The sequence below is a fragment of the Choloepus didactylus genome, chromosome 3, assembly GCF_015220235.1.
Source record: "Choloepus didactylus isolate mChoDid1 chromosome 3, mChoDid1.pri, whole genome shotgun sequence".
NCBI classification, from domain to species: Eukaryota; Metazoa; Chordata; class Mammalia; order Pilosa; family Megalonychidae; genus Choloepus; species Choloepus didactylus.
In genome coordinates this window covers 42,901,104-42,917,291 of record NC_051309.1, presented here as the reverse complement: position 1 = coordinate 42,917,291, position 16,188 = coordinate 42,901,104, and the positions used below count along the sequence as shown (strand labels likewise).

The window sequence follows — 16,188 nt, the reverse complement described above, 5'->3', positions numbered from 1 at the left end:
TAGGGGAGTGGAATGTTTTAAGGTAGAATTTGTTAGAAATTAAAAAATAGAGAAATCAGAAAGTAAGATGACATAAACAAGGAGAAGATGGTAGATGTAGTCAAATGGCATAAGCGTCCTAGGAATGATTTAACACAAATGTGGAGGAGTAATTTACTGGAAATGAGCACTGGGGAAGATAAGAGGCTGAACCCACTTTCCATCCTTACGTACGCAACGTCTAAAAGAATGAACTTGAGAAGGATGCAAAGCAAGTATTGTTCTTGCGAAGAGTTTGGTTTTAGTTATAGCAAAAAGGTGAAGTGAGCATTTATTGAAGCTTGTTTCAATGAAAAGTTGGTTTCAAAAAGGAGAGGAATCACCTCTGTTGACTAAGACAAGAAGCAGCACAGTGTACTACAGAGATGGGCAAACAAAGGTGATTGCATTTCTTAAGAAGTGACCAGGGTAACAAAAATGTAAGTACCATGGTCTAGCATTTTTTAAGCATTCTGATTTCACAAAAATGCAGTCATAATATAGGAACAGCTTCCCATATCAATTTTTAAAGCAGTTTTGTTGAGGTATATTCACATACTATGCAGTCCATCTGCAGTGTACAGTCATTGTCTTCTAGGATATACAGTGTTGTGCTTTCATCACCACAATCAATTCCAGAACATTTTCACCACTCCGGAAAGAAAAACCCCAACCACCTCAGCAGTCACCTCTCAATCCCTCTGTCCTTCTCTAGCCCTACATAACCACTAATCTATTTCTGTCAAAGCAAACACTTTTTTCAGTCTCTATAAATTTGTTTATATAAACATTTTACATAAATGGAGTCAAACAGTTTGTAGTACTTTGGGTCTGGTTTCTGTCACTTAGCATAATGTCCTTGTTCTTTTGTTTTTGTAATTGATGGAAGAATGCTGCTATGTTTCTGTTCACTGCAGTCCATAGTTTCCTTTAGGTGCATTTTTACCCATACACCACCATATTATTAACACAATATAATAGTATCATACATTTGTTATAATTCGTGGAAGAGCATTCTTACATTTGTACTATTGACCACACTTACATCCACAAGAGGGTTCTCCATGTTATACAGTCCCATGTTTCATCTTCTGGCTTTCCTTCTGGTGATGTATACAACCCTACACTTGCTCTTTCAACCACAATTGCACGCACATATCATCTCTGTTAATTACACTCACAGTAATGTGCTGCCATCACCTCTATCCATTTCCAAACATTTGCAATCAGCCTTATTAAAATTTCCGCACAATCTTAAGCATCAGCTCCCCATTCTCTACCCTTATTCTATCTTACAGTTAACTATATTCTAGATATTAACTCCATGAGTTTGCTCATTATATTTAGTTCATGTTAATGAGATCATACAATATTTGTCCTTCTGTGTGTGGCTAATTTCAACTAACATAATGTCCTCAGGGTTCATCCATGTTATCGCAACATGTCAGGACTTCATTCCTTCTTACAGCTGAGTAATATTCCGTGGGTATATACCACATTTTGTTTATCCATTCATAGGTTGATGGACACTTGGTTTGTTTCCCAATCTTTTGGCAATTGTGAATAATGCCACTGTGAGCAGCGGTGTGCAAATATCTGTTCACGTCCCTGCCTTCAGTTCTTCTGAGTATATACCTAGTAGCAGAATTGCTGGATCACATGACAATTCTATATTTAGCTTCATGAGGAACTGCCAAAGTGTCTTCCACAGTGGCTGTACCATTCCTCATTCCCACCATGTATTTTTTGAGGAGATTAATTTTTAATCATCTCCTAGAAGTTTCTTTTTTATAAGTATCCATAATTTATTGATTCATTCCCCTATTGTTAGATAGCACATAGTCTTAGCACATTTGTTTTAAGATTAAGGCCCAATAGGCATTCTGATTACAGGATTACATTCAAGACTACATTCTGATTACTTTTTTCAGTTGCTTCAAGAAATCAAGTGTATGATATGTTGGTGTATATTTATAGTTTTATATGTTTTTAAAATACTATAGGTATATTTGTGAAAACTTAAAGGAAATGAGTTCAGTACTCTTAAAGTGAGAATGCTTCCTCACTGTATGCACTTAAACTGAGAGTAATTCTAACCTTGTAGTTAGGTAGGTGTAAAGGATCCCAGTGAATCTTCAACTTAATAGAAACTCGGTAGAATTCTGAACCCAAAGAATCAATAAATTGATTTCAGTATTCACATAAACAAATAGAATTCCTCCAACTTGTAGAATCCATGGATCCAGTGTTGTCAGTTGCACCAGCACATAGTTGCTTAGATAGTATATATTACACTTATTTTATAAACCTGTGTTAAAATATAAAATCAGACCTGAGCCTGAGTCCTACATCAACACTTTTATCTCTGTGACCTTTGACAGGTCTCTTAGCTTCACTAAAAAACTTAGTTCTTCATTTGTAAAATGAGGAAGATTTCATATATTTTTTCGTAGAGTTGTGAGGATTAAATGAGGTAATGTATGTAAAGTGTTTAGCCTAATGCTAACATTTAGTGAACATTCTTTAAATATTAGCTTATTTTTTGTTATTCCTTATTCTGCTCTTTCATTTGACTGTCCAAACTTCTAGTAACCATCTAGTGTTTAACTAGAGTTAACTCTTTATTAGCATTAATAAATATTATTGAAACAACCAACTTTCATTTAAACATTTCATTTTAAGCTAAAAACATACTACTAAATTTTCCCACACTTACATAGAATATCATCAAATAATTTCTCCTGTGTTGATGCAGTAAAGCAGCAACCTCCTGACTTTCTTGACACTGACTGCCTGAAAAGTAACCTGGGAATTTATTAAAAACACACATTCCTAGGCCCTAGAGTTGTCAATTTAAGTTCCTCAAGCAATTCTCTTTGGTCTGATTTGAGATCCACTTCTACTTAGAAATTTTAGTGACTCCTTTAGAACTTTATGAGAGTTAAATGAATATACAGTGACATGTGGCGAACAGCAAAATGTTTTTTTAAGATGTGACTGCCTAGCTGAGTGCCTGGTTATTACACACATTAGCTTCATGCTACATGGCATTCAGACATGTGTCTCACAAGAATTACAGATCATAGACATTCTGCAAAGCTTGCAAATAATCAAAACTTGCCAATTTACTCATCATTGCCTGACATTAGACACATTAAATCATCTAGATGTTTTTTAAATATCTATGGTATAAAAGTCTGTGTGTTTCTTGAAACTTCCCAGTTTCTTGTGTCAAGCTAATATTTTTATTTTGTGGTTTAATTTTCCTTTTGCATTGAATATTAATGGGATAATATGTTTCTCAATAATTCAGTGGTTTCTTTATGATTTACTATCATTTAACAAAGTCCCAATAATTTATTCCATTAAGCAAAAGTACCTACATACCATTAAGCAAAAGTAAACATGAATATGTTTACCACTTAGATGCCTGTGGTTCATGCTTGAAGTTTTAATGACAAAGAATGAAAACAATAGCCATGCCTTTATGAAGAAGATGGCAGAGAACATCAAGTTAACCAGAGATGCCCAGTCTCCAGATGAATCAAAGGCAAATGAAGTAAGATATGTGTTAGGCCAGTAGGTTGTAAGATGTACAGAAAAAAGATTATGGCCCTTGTCACACTAGTTTTTCCTGTCCTTTTTAATAATTTAGATTGCAGAATGTCTATTTAAAAAGATAATTTATTGTCAGTTTTATTGCATTTCACTACAAGTGGGTTCTAAAAATTGGGGAACCTTTAATAGTCTGGAAAAGACGGATAAGAACTAAGAAAATTTATAACTTCTATCACAGTGGGTACTGTGTGTGTGTTTTGATTTGTTGTTTTTAAGGTAAAGTATTATGTTGTTTACTGCGACACTACCTAAGAAAAAATGCTGAACACAACTTTGAAATTTTCAGGGAATAAATGACCATGCATCTTTCTTTTGACTCTAATTTATACATTGGGTAAAGTTGGTACTTGTGGTTATTTTGTACTACTGAAAACTATATATGATCTTTCTTTTTTCTTCTCTAGAAACTTTATACAGTATGTGATGTAGCTCTTTGTGTTATAAATAGTAAAAGTGCTTTGTGCAATGCAGATTCACCAAAGGATCCAGTCCTCCCAATGAAATTTTTTACACAACCTGAAAAGGTAATTTTCTAACCCCTTGTTTTTCTACCACACTAAACTACTTAAATTTCAGTTATTATTCAGTCTTAAAGGCAAATATTGAATTGTCTTGCTACCGAGTAGAAAAATACCTCTGTGGAGTTAACTGAGGAATGAGAGATTATCCTCTAAAGCCCTGAAACATCTTTCTAACTTACTGAGTAGGAGATTAGGATCAAGCATCGGGACTACATGATGCTTTTCTCCACATGCATCTTGTCCTGGACTTGTACCCTTGGCCCTAGGAATTCCCCTGATGACAGATAAGAATGTCCTCATTCCTCTAGAAAACTGTTTACTCATGGTCGTAGTTGTTAAACTCTATGTCCCACAGCTGGCAATCCTTTGCCCCCAGGCAGCTGTGATTTGAATGTTTTCCTTCAGTGAGGTAGAAGAGCTCTTTGAGTCACTTCTAGATGCAGGGTCAGCAAGCTTGCAACACATATCCTGATTCAGTCTTTCAGGCTGTCCCCAGACAAACTGGCCAAGATATACATGCACCGTAGTATATTCATCCCTTGTCCAAAACCAGGCACGTCTTTGAGGACACCCCATGCCGGGCCAATAAAAGAATGGGTTGGGGGATCAGCAAGGAGATCTATCATTTTTAAGTTGTCTTTTTCTTAAGTACTCACCCTCTTACTGAAACATTTTAACTGTTTTCTGGAACTTTGAGAAAGGTGTTTCTGCCAGTTTTGCTTTTAAATAGCTTGTGTGGGGTGTACTATGCCTGGCTTTTGATAAGAATAAGGATTGCAAAGGTTTGCCCTCAAATAGAATCTATTAGTCTTTGTAAATATACTTAAATATACTCTTAAATTTAAATTTACACTATTGTTGACCCTGGACCATAATGACTGGAATAGTATTCAAACAGAATTTTCATAGCAATGTTGATATCATTAAGAAATAAATTGCCATTTATCACTATACGTAAATGGTCCCAGATTGCAGGTTAACCACTTGGGTTTTTGTTTTTATTATGCATCTTCTCTTATTTCCTTTTCTAATCTGTGGCTTTTAATGTACTGTAAATTGAAACACTAGAATATTAGGCTTTGTAAAATAGTGAGCTTAGTGAATAAAGTGAATGAACATTTATTTTAGCTGTGTAAAAGCATTTGTACAGAGGAATTGATACAGCTTTGCCTAGCACACAGGACAAAAGTGTGATTACTCACTGACAGATTTAAGCCCCCTGATCCATGATACTAGTGTCAAGGTAAAAAATAAAGAAAAATTGGGTGGGGGAGGGTGTCTGATATTAGCATTCTTTTCCCAGCTTTATATCTGCCGTTACTTCTTTCCAGCACTTCCACTGCTAAAATTAAGGGAATGATCATCATTCCACAGATAAAACAATATTCCAAAACCAAATTTTTTTAAGTGAGATTATTAAAAGTTAATGAATTACTTAATCCAGGTAAATTTTTTTTGCTTCAGTGGCATGCATCACTGAAGTTTTTTTTTTTTTGGTTGCTATTTTCAGATTATTTAACAGGGAGAGGCATCAAAGGACCAAATTTGAATTCTTAAATTTTAAAGAGGTAAAACTTTCAAGAAAGTACAATCAGTGTCTCCAATTCTGTTTAATTCATTTATTAATTAGTTATATCACTATGTATGTGTAACTATATATACTATGTTGCCAAAGAACATAATAGTTTAGTTTTATATATATATATGTATTTTTTAACCTTTTATTTTGAAATACTTTCTAACTTATAGGACAGTTTAAAAATAATACAAATCCCATAAGAGAGAACTCTAATATATAGCTATCCTCCCAGAGTCCCAGATCCACCAATTTTAATATTTTGGCACATTTGGCATATCATTCTGTCTATCCATTTTCTGAACACTTGAGTGTAGGTTGTATATATCAACTTCCTTGAACACTTAATACAGCCATGTATATTTCTTAAGAACAAGGATTCTCACTTAGTATTTAACTTAAGTGCATTTATCAAGTTCAAGAAATTGAGCACTGATATAAAGCTTACAGTCTATTTTCCAGTTTGTTCACATGTCCCAATGCCCTTTCTCCTCCATTATTAGATCCTGTTGAGGATTATGTATCACATTTGATTGTCATTGTCTCTTTAGTTGTCCTATACTCTAAATTCTGTCTCTATGAGTTTGCATTTTCTCCAGTATTTTCTTTGTAGTTACCATGGGGCTTAAATTTAACATTCTAAACTTGTAACACTCTTCTTTGCCTAGATACCAACTTAACTTCAATCATATACACAAACTGTGTTCCTATACTCCTCCATCCTTCCACCTTTATGTAGTTTTTGTCACATATTGCATGTTTCTACATTACAAGTCCAAAACCACTAATTTATCATTACATTTTATGCATTTGTCTTTTAGATCCCATAGGAAGTAAAAAGTAGAGTTACAAACCAAAAATAAAATGGTAGTAACACTTATATATACTCATTGATATATACTCATGTTGTTACCCTTATCAGAGATCCTTATTTCTCCGTGTGGCTTCTATCTGTTGTCTAGTGTACTGTCCTTTCAACCCACAGAGCTCTTTTGAGCATCTCTTGCAGGGCTGGTCTAGCGGTGACCAAATCCCTTAGCTTTTTATTTATCTGGGAATGTCTTAATCTCTCCCTCATTTTTGAAAGTTTTGCCAGATACAGAATTCTTGATCGGTAGTTTTTTGCTTTCAACACTTATGTCATCTTTACCATCTTGCCTCCGTGCTTTCCTCTGAGAAATTTGCGCTTTATCTTATTGGGCTCCCTTGAATGTGACACATTAATTTTCTCTTGCAGCTTTCAGAATTTTCTTATTCCTTGGCATTCAGCTGTTTGATTATGATGTGTCATAGTGTGGGTCTATTTGGGTTTATCCTGTTTGGAGTAGTTGATGATCTTACATGTTTATATTCACATCTTTCATTAAATTTGGAGCGCTTTCAGCCATTATTTGTTTGAATATTCTCTCTGCTTTTCCTCTCCTTCTCCTTCTGGATTCCTACAATGCGAATATTGGTACACTTAACAGTATCTCACAGATTCCTCAGGATCTGTTCACTTTTCTTCATTCTTGCCTCATTCTGTTCCTCAGGCTGGATGATTTCATTTGTTGTATCTTTAACTTCAATGCCAGCTCCAATCTATTAAACCTCTCTAGGGAATTTTTAATTTCTGTTACTGTGGTTTTCAGCTCTGTTTTGTTCCTTTTCATAATTTGCATCTCTCTCTTGATATTCTCTGCGTTCATCTGTGGTTTTCCTGATTTCCTTTGGTTCTTTGTCCATGTTTTCCTTTCACTTCTTGAGCATATTTAGGACCATTTTTTTTAAAGTCTTTGTCTGGTACGTCCTGGGTCTGGTCGTCCTCACTGATGATTTCTAATATTTTAATTTTCTCCTTTGCCTGGGCCATCACTTCCTGTTTCTTTGTATGTTTTATAATCCTCTGTTGAAACCTTGACATTTTGATATTTTAATACTGGAATTTAGCTTTCCTTAAACATATCCAGCTAGAGCTGTGACAGAGCTTTCCTTGAATGCCACAAGCCAGGAGTTAACCAAAAAAAAGAAAACACCCTTCCCATCTTGGCAGGTTGACCTCAGATGTGCTTTCTTTCTGGGCTTATCCATACAAGTTTAGAGAATAGCTCCAGTCCAAAGCCTAGGGGCCTCCCTGATTCTTTCCATGCATGCAGCTTGTCTTTGGCACGCGTAATAGCCCCAGGAATTCCCCCATTTACACAGAAACCAATATCCAATTTTTTTCCTCATAGTCCTGGGCACTGCACTGTATGTCCTACAACCAGTGTAGTATAGGAGAGTTCGGTGAACTGCCTTCTACACACAGGACGAGTTCTGGGATGACGAGTCCCTCAGGCCACCACCAGACATACTGGGCCAGATATGCAAACTGCAGAACCATGACCAGATCTGCACTGGGAGCAGGGACTAGCTCCCTGCTGAGCGTGTGAGCAACAAGGGACTGCCAGCCAGGGTGACTCGCATTCACTCCATTACTGCAGTCCTTTAACTACTTGATCGGCTAGTTAATTATATTTCCATGGGGTATATAGTGGAGAGTCTACTTAGGGTTCTAAGAAACAAAATATTTTGAATTAAGGTATCAGTTTTTTTAAAAGACAATGATTTTCTTGAGAGTCAATGTAAATTGTAGTTCTTTCGTGAATATTAAGTGCCTGGAATATGCATAGTACCATATTGGATACTTTGGCAGCCCATAGAAAGTACTTTATAATAGAATGAAAGAAGTGAAGATAGCTTAATGAATAAACTGGAAACTATTTAATCTGAACCACATTAAAAAACAGGAGTGTGATTTCATTTAAAATGCCATTTAGGGAACTCACCTTCTGACAGTTGTTTTATGTGCCATTGATTTCACTTAAATTGATTTGATTATTTTATGCCTCTAAATATGTTAGCACAAATGTAATTTTTATTTTAAGGCACAATGCCTGAAAAGTCTTAATTAGGACAATAAACATTAATACACATGTTCACTTTTTTTTTTTTTTTTAATAGGACTTCTGTAATGACAAGAGTTATATTTCAGAAGAGACAAGAGTACTTCTGTTAACAGGAAAGGTATTATATACTAGATAATTTGGGTATCTTTCGTATCCATATAACTTCTGCTATTTCTAGAATTAACCTTTACATGCTCCCCAAATTTTATAGTTCCTGATTCTTAGGTATCACATTGTGGATTATAACATGTCAAGCACCTGTTCTCTCGAGCTTTTTCTGCATGAACCACTCATATGAATTGTACCCACCTGCTCTCATCAGTAATGATAGACTTGAATTGAATTTATTTAGAATCCACAAGGCAAATTTTCCTGAGAAATGGTGTATAAGAATAAAGAAAAATAATTTTAAAGGAAAATTAATTTTTGGTAAATAGTTCAAAACTATGATATACATGCAATAGTTTGCTTATAAGACTTACATATTTCACTATATTTTAAGGGTACTTTTATTTTGATTGAGCAATAAGGAATAATAAATATTACCTAGTTACTCAGTTAAATGGAGTTAATGGTTATGACTGTTATATTAAGACAAACACAACTTTGCAAAATTATCTTTTCTAAAAAATAAATTTCTAATGAATTTCCAAGGTAACAACAAACCCTTGGCTTCAGCTAAACAATATCTCTTACATATGCCTAGATTTATATGTATTCCTTTCAGTAAGGTATAAAATAACATGCATGTATATCATTTTTAGCCAAAACCTGCTGGAGTATTAGGTGCAGTAAACAAGCCTTTATCAGCAACGGGAAGGAAACCGTATGTTAGAAGCACTGGAGTTGAGACTGGAAGCAATATTGATGTAAATTCAGAACTGAACCCTTCAACTGGAAATCGATCAAGGCAAATTTTTCTCCACTTATTTTTGTTACAGTGATTCATTTGGTTCATGTTTTAATTTATTCTGAAGTACTGTATCACAAAATGGACTCCTTTCTTTAGAAAATGTTTTGATAAAAAATAATGGTGATGCCGAAAAAAGTAAATAATGGTGATGAATTTTAGTTTAATTAGGGGAATATTAGAGTGAACTATACATTTTGAAACAACATAGCATTCTAAGTGTGTAGAAAAGTTAAATGGAGGAAACATAAGAATTTGTAATTTACATGGAAATGTTTATAATATATATGTAAGAATACTCAGCACTTCGGAAAATTATGAGAAAATAGAACTTTTAAGTAAATTGAATTAATGTCCTTTTAAAATTTTAGCCCAAACAAATTAATGTGGAATGAGTTAAGATAACATTGTTAAAACATTTTCCACTTGTAAAAAGTTTCGTGTTTATTGTAACACCATCTGTTCAGTCTTAGCCACTGCATGAGAATTTGCACATGACTTTATTCTTATTGACACTAAATATGGCAGCTTTTAAATATTGAATAAAGATTTTATTCTTACATGTGAAATCTTTAGAAGACACTCAACCAGAGGTGTTATAAAACTATTTTTAGCACTTCAGAACCCCAAATAATGTGGAGCAGCTTTGGTTTAGAGATGGTAAAGGCTTGAATATCTCCCATGTAGCATCCTTGCAGCTCCCTTCCCCTGCAGCACTCTTACAGAACATTAAGAACACTGACTAGAAATAACTATATTATATGATCTGTAGTTTTATTTTTGTTTTGTTTTGTTTTGTTTTGTTTTATGGTTTCACCACTCCATCACAGATAAGAGACAAAGCTTGGAATAATTGTGTTATTTTGTTTCTTGACAACTAATCTTTTTATCGGGTGGTTTTTAGGCATTCACTTCTGTCCTTTGTTATTAAGGTTAAATAGAAACCAATAACATGATATTATAGATCAATAGCCTTGAACCACAAAAGATCTGAAGCCCACTAACTTTGCTTCAACTTGGCCAGGTTTCTAAACCAGCCTGAGCCTCCATTTCCTTATCAATACAGTAAGGGAATAAACTTTCAACTCATGTGATGGAAAAAGAATCCTTAATTATATTTTGTTTCAGCAGGGAACAGAGTTCAGAGGCAGCAGAAACCGGAATTAGTGAAAATGAAGAGAATCCTGTGAGAATTATTTCAGTCACACCTGTAAAGAATATTGACCCTGTCAAGAACAAGGTAAATTTTTAAATTTAACAAGTGGATTTCTCCCATGGAGATTCTTATTTCAGCTTCATAGTAGGGGTTGGAAACTCACAGCATGCAGATTAATATATATACTCCGTATTATACATGGGTGTACACCATGCCCAGCAGTGCTTACTGTGCTTCTGCTCTCCAGCAATTAATTCTGCCTCTACCCACCCCCTTCATTTTACAAGAATTTATATGGTCACCCATAATGGTATCCTTCCCACGCAACTACCTCTACCTAACATTACTTTCAAAAGTTTATGGATCCCTGCCAAAACTCATTTTGTTTCTGTTGCTTTTTTTAAAAAAGTTTTTAAACTGAAATTTTGCCTTTAAAATTTTGTTTGAGATTTTGCTTAACAGCTACATACTTTGTTGTTATGACCTGTAAATTATAGCACTGACTTTTCTTAACAGTTTTTTGGCGGGAAAGAAAGAAGTATAACCTAATTGTTAGGATCATCAGACTGACCTGCATCTGAATACTGGCTCTGCCATTCATCAGCTGTGTATATTTTGGCAGATTACTTGACCTCTCTACATTTCCATTCAACTATAGAATGAAATTGAAACTTACCTCAGTAGGAATGGCATAAAGATACCATCAGGTGTTTCTCCCCTACAGAATCATATTCTTGACATGCTTATCTTTTTATTGCCCATCATATACTTAATGGTAGTCACAAAATATTTTAGATATTGACCTCAGGTACATAGAATATATTAGGACTATACAATTATTCTATAATAGCTGAACTCTTCCTATCCAAACTCTCATTATCTGAACTCAGAAACTGAATAGAAATGGATAAATTTTTTTTGTAAATACCACTATTCAAATTCTTGCTGCTCGATGTATGAAACTTAACATGGCAGTATATTCAGGTAGCAGAGTCTCACTGTCAAAACTCTTTGGATTCACTAACCTGATAGCTTTGAATATTGAAGGATCCTTATATAGATTTAAACAGTTTTGATGTAAACAAACTTAGGTGTAAAAATGTGTGTTGTCACAAATTTTTAAAAATAATAAGAGTTGTTATAGGAATACAAGTACTTTGAAAATTAAATATTTTCAACCTTTCTCAAAAAAATTTATAATTATGACTTTTTGGAAGTAATCTTAATGTGTTTTTTATGTAGTACAGCCAGCAATCTGTACCCTCTCCAACCTCTGCCATATATTTCTATATAATTTTGAAAAATTGGACTTTTTAAATCTAATTTCTGAAAGGCCAAAACTTTGCTTGCTTTTGCTTTACTTGTTTATATTGTTCTTTTCCTAACACTTATTTTAACTTCCTCACACTTCCAAAGAATGTTTAACAAACTCACTGTAGCCTGAAGAGAGACAGGGGTTGTATTTTGGCAAAATCTACTGTCTTCCTAATCAGGTGCCATAAGACAATGTGGACAGTTCTTTCCAAGCCTGATCCTCAGCATTCTGGGCCTAAAGTATGCTAAAAGAAGATAGAGGTCTAAGAGAGCATTTTATACTAATCAGTTTCTCAGTAAGGTTTATATGTAAGCCATTTTGTTTCACAGTACTGGGTGTGTGTGTGTTTAAAATTTTTTCAACAAACAATATACATGTTTACAATTGACATTTTCTCTTACAGTTTACTCTCTGAGGAAAATCAAATTGTAACAATGTGCAGATACGATCACCTGTATCATTTATGCAGTCTTTTTTTCCCCCTTTTTAACAGCCTAATCTGTTTATATCTCTGTTTTTCTTCTACAGCCTTACAATTTTCATACTATGTATACATACTTACTTTGTTTCTCTTTTTTTGCCATTGCAAACAAAGTTGTAATAAATATCCATTTATATATCCTTACTTGCTTTTATTATTGTGGGTTAAGTTCCCAGTAGTGGGATTGCTGGTTAAAAGGGTAATTGTATTATAAATTTCAGATCTTTCCTTATTGCTTTCCTGAAAGATAGACATATTGAGATTTTTACTAACAGGGTATGAGAGTCCTTTTTTCCTACATACCCACCAACTTCATAGTAGAGGTTACAAACTCAGCGTGCAGATTAATATATATGTTCCCTTTTCAATCTTGAGTCTATAAGAACTAATACCTCAGTATTTTAATTTGCATTTCTCTGATATCTAGTGAATTTGAACATCCTCCCATGTTTCATGTGCTCTTCTGTGAATTGCTTCTTCATATTTTACCCATTTTTTTAATTAGCTTTTCTTGTCTAGCCCAACTCTTTGTTAACATTCTTACTCCCTTCCAATTGAATAAGCATATAACAGTCAATGTGAGCTTTTAAAATTGTAAATTGGGTTATGGTTGTCCCCTGCTTGAAGTCCTTTAATGACTTTCTTTATTTAACACTTAGAATAAAATCCAAATTTCTTGACAGATTTCTTCCCTATAAGGACTTCATGATCTTGCCCATGCCTGTTTCTCCAACCTTATATTACGCCCTTTTCCCATCTCTTCTTATGATGCAAGTTCCTTAAATCCACCAAGCTTTTTGCTTCTTCAGGTACTTTATATTGGCTATTTCCTCTGTCTGGAATACTTCATTATTTTATGTGATAGAGTTCTGCTTTGATGTTGGTTAAATATTTCCCCATGCTTCCTCTGATTTTTTCAGAGTGCCCTGTTGATTGACCTCTTAGCACCTGAGGTAATTTGTAATTATTCATTTATTACTTTTTTTAATTGGTCACCTTCCATACTAGTCTACATTAGGACAGAAACTGTATCAGTTTTATTCTCTAATCTATTCACAACAGCCACAGCACCTAAAAGGCATTCAGTAAGTATTTACTGAATGAATGATTCCAACTTCAGGTTTGATACTGTTGACCCACCTTGTTTGCCAGAAATCACTGTCTTCCCCCAAGGTGACTTCTCATATCCACTCTGGCTTTTTTACAGTGTAATTCTTGTGGCCACCTTACTCTTGTCTTTTCATGTATTTGCCATTCTCTTAAAGTGGAGATATCTTAAAATGAAAATAAACTTTAGAGAGAAACACTGATTTATGGATTTTCTCACTCCAAATAGAGTTTCATGAGATTTTAAGTAAATTTTCTTGAAACATAACAGATTTGTAGGGGTTTTTTTCCGTAGTAATTCTGGAAAGTTTTTCTGGGGAAAATGAAAATTAATCATATACCTTTGATTTTTATTAGAAAGGTATATAGTCTGGGTTTTGAGGGATGATTTTAATCAATAAAAATTATGTTAAAATAATTACATAAACATCATTCATAAATTTAAAGGTCACTTTCATTCTGAGAACTATTGCTCTTTTTTATTAAATGGAGTTTTATTATATATATATATATACACACACACACATACATAAACACACAGAAACACACACTAAACTAGAAGGAGAAAAAGTGAAAATGACCAGGAAAAAGTGGAACATTAGTGATTGATACACTTAGATGGGACAAAATTTTTAGAGTGGATGAATTAGAATGAGTAAAACGAGAGATTAAGGAACTTCATGCCATAGAACTATGCTATAATAGTTAAAATAAGGATTACTATTATTATATATGGTGCATCATAAAGAAATAATATAGCATATTGAATTATGAGACTGTGCACCCATTTTTTGACAAGTGATAAATTTTAAAGCTTACTATCCATTAAAAAGGACCTTTTCATTGGAATGGGTATGATAGCAAAACCGAGTAGAATTTTCCCTTTTATATATACTTTGCATTTTAATCATTTAATGGGCACATTATCTGTGCCAAGCACCGTGGTAGGCACTGGACACAGTCCCTACCTTCAAGGGAATATCCTAATGGGATGTAACAATTAACTAGAGGGCTTAGAATCCCAACTCCTAAATACTTTCAGAATACTGCTTTCCAGTACAGGTTGTTAATATTTATAGAATTGTTTTGTGGTCTTTCAGGAGATTAATTCTGATCAGTGTACCCAGGGCAACATCAGCAGTGACCGAGGGAAGAAAAGAACAGCAACAGCAGCTGGGGCAGAGAATATCCAACAAAAAACAGATGAGAAGGTAGATGAATCAGGATCCCCTGCCCCTTCCAAACCCAGAAGAGGACGTCGACCCAAGTCTGAATCTCAGGGCAATGCAACCAAAAATGATGATATAAATAAACCAGTTGGCAAAGGAAGAAAGAGAGCCACAGTCAGCCAGGAGAGCCCTGGAGGTTTGGAAGCAGGAAATGCCAAAGTACCCAAACTGCAAGATGTGGCCAAAAAGGCAACACCCACAGAGAGACAGATTGACTTACAAAGGTAATGTACACTGTCCTTTCTGAATATGAATATGAATTTAGGTTCTTGTTTTATTGTTAGTTATGTGCCAGTCAATGTCAAACAACTAGGCATTTGTTAGTGAAAATTGCCCTTGGTTTTCTTGAGTAGGTTATAATGGCACCTGTTTTTTTATCCCGTAACTCTAGTGTTTTTTTGGTTGTTTTTTTTTTAAATTCCATTTCATTGAGATATATTCACATACCATACAGTCATCCCCAGTGTACAATCAGTTGTTCACAGCACCATTATATAATTGTGCATTCATCACCACATTCAATTTTTGAATATTTTCATTTCCATACACAAAAAAAAATAAGAGTAAAAGTAAAAGTTAAAGAACACCCAAAACATCCCATCCCCCCCCACCATTCCTCCCTATTACTTATTTTTTGTTCTCATATTTGTATTCATCTGTCCATACACTATATACAGGGAATGGGAGCTACAAAGTTTTCATAATCACACAATCACACAGTGTAAGCTATATAGTTATACAATTGTCTTCAAGAATCAAGGATACTGGGTTGCAGTTCAGCAGTTCCAGGTATTTCCTTCTAGCTATCCCAATACACTAAAAACTAAAAAGGGATATCTATATAATGCATAAGAATAACTGCCAGAATGACCTCTTGACTATTTGAGATCTCTCAGCCACTGAAACTTTCTTTTGTTTCATTTCGCTTCCCCCTTTTGATCCAGGAATGCTTTCTCAATCCCACAATACCAGGGCTAAGCTCATCACCACAAGTCATGTCTGACATTGCCAGGGAGTTCCACGCCCCTGGGAGTAATATCCCACATAGAGGGAAGAGCAGTGAATTTACCTGCAGAGTTGGCTTGGAGAGAGAGGCCACATCTGAGCAACAAAAGAGGCTCTCTGGGGGTGACTCTTAGGCATCATTTTAAGTAGGCTTAGCCTCTCCCTTGTAGTGACAAATCTGGAATCTGGACCCAGCGTTGTGAGATGGAAAACATCTTCTTGACCGTAGGGCGGATGTGAAATGAAATGAAATAAGTTTCAGTGGCTGAGAGATTCCAAAAGAAGCCAAGAGGTCACTGTGGTGGGCAGTCTTATGCACAATATA

The 16,188-nt window shown here is 34.6% G+C and overlaps 1 protein-coding gene across 4 annotated transcripts in view; it reads left to right on the top strand.

Moving 5' to 3' along the window:
* Nucleotides 1-16,188, top strand: part of PDS5A (PDS5 cohesin associated factor A) — a 188,076-nt gene that overhangs the window by 151,606 nt on the left and 20,282 nt on the right. For 3 of the 4 annotated variants that reach the window (XM_037829628.1, XM_037829625.1, XM_037829626.1), the window contains 6 exons: nucleotides 3,445-3,577; nucleotides 4,041-4,160; nucleotides 8,716-8,778; nucleotides 9,425-9,570; nucleotides 10,699-10,810; nucleotides 14,730-15,082. In XM_037829628.1, the coding sequence (XP_037685556.1) occupies nucleotides 3,445-3,577; nucleotides 4,041-4,160; nucleotides 8,716-8,778; nucleotides 9,425-9,570; nucleotides 10,699-10,810; nucleotides 14,730-15,082 (927 nt within the window). The remainder of the gene's footprint in view (nucleotides 1-3,444; nucleotides 3,578-4,040; nucleotides 4,161-8,715; nucleotides 8,779-9,424; nucleotides 9,571-10,698; nucleotides 10,811-14,729; nucleotides 15,083-16,188) is intronic. The other variant, XM_037829627.1, reaches the window with a different exon arrangement.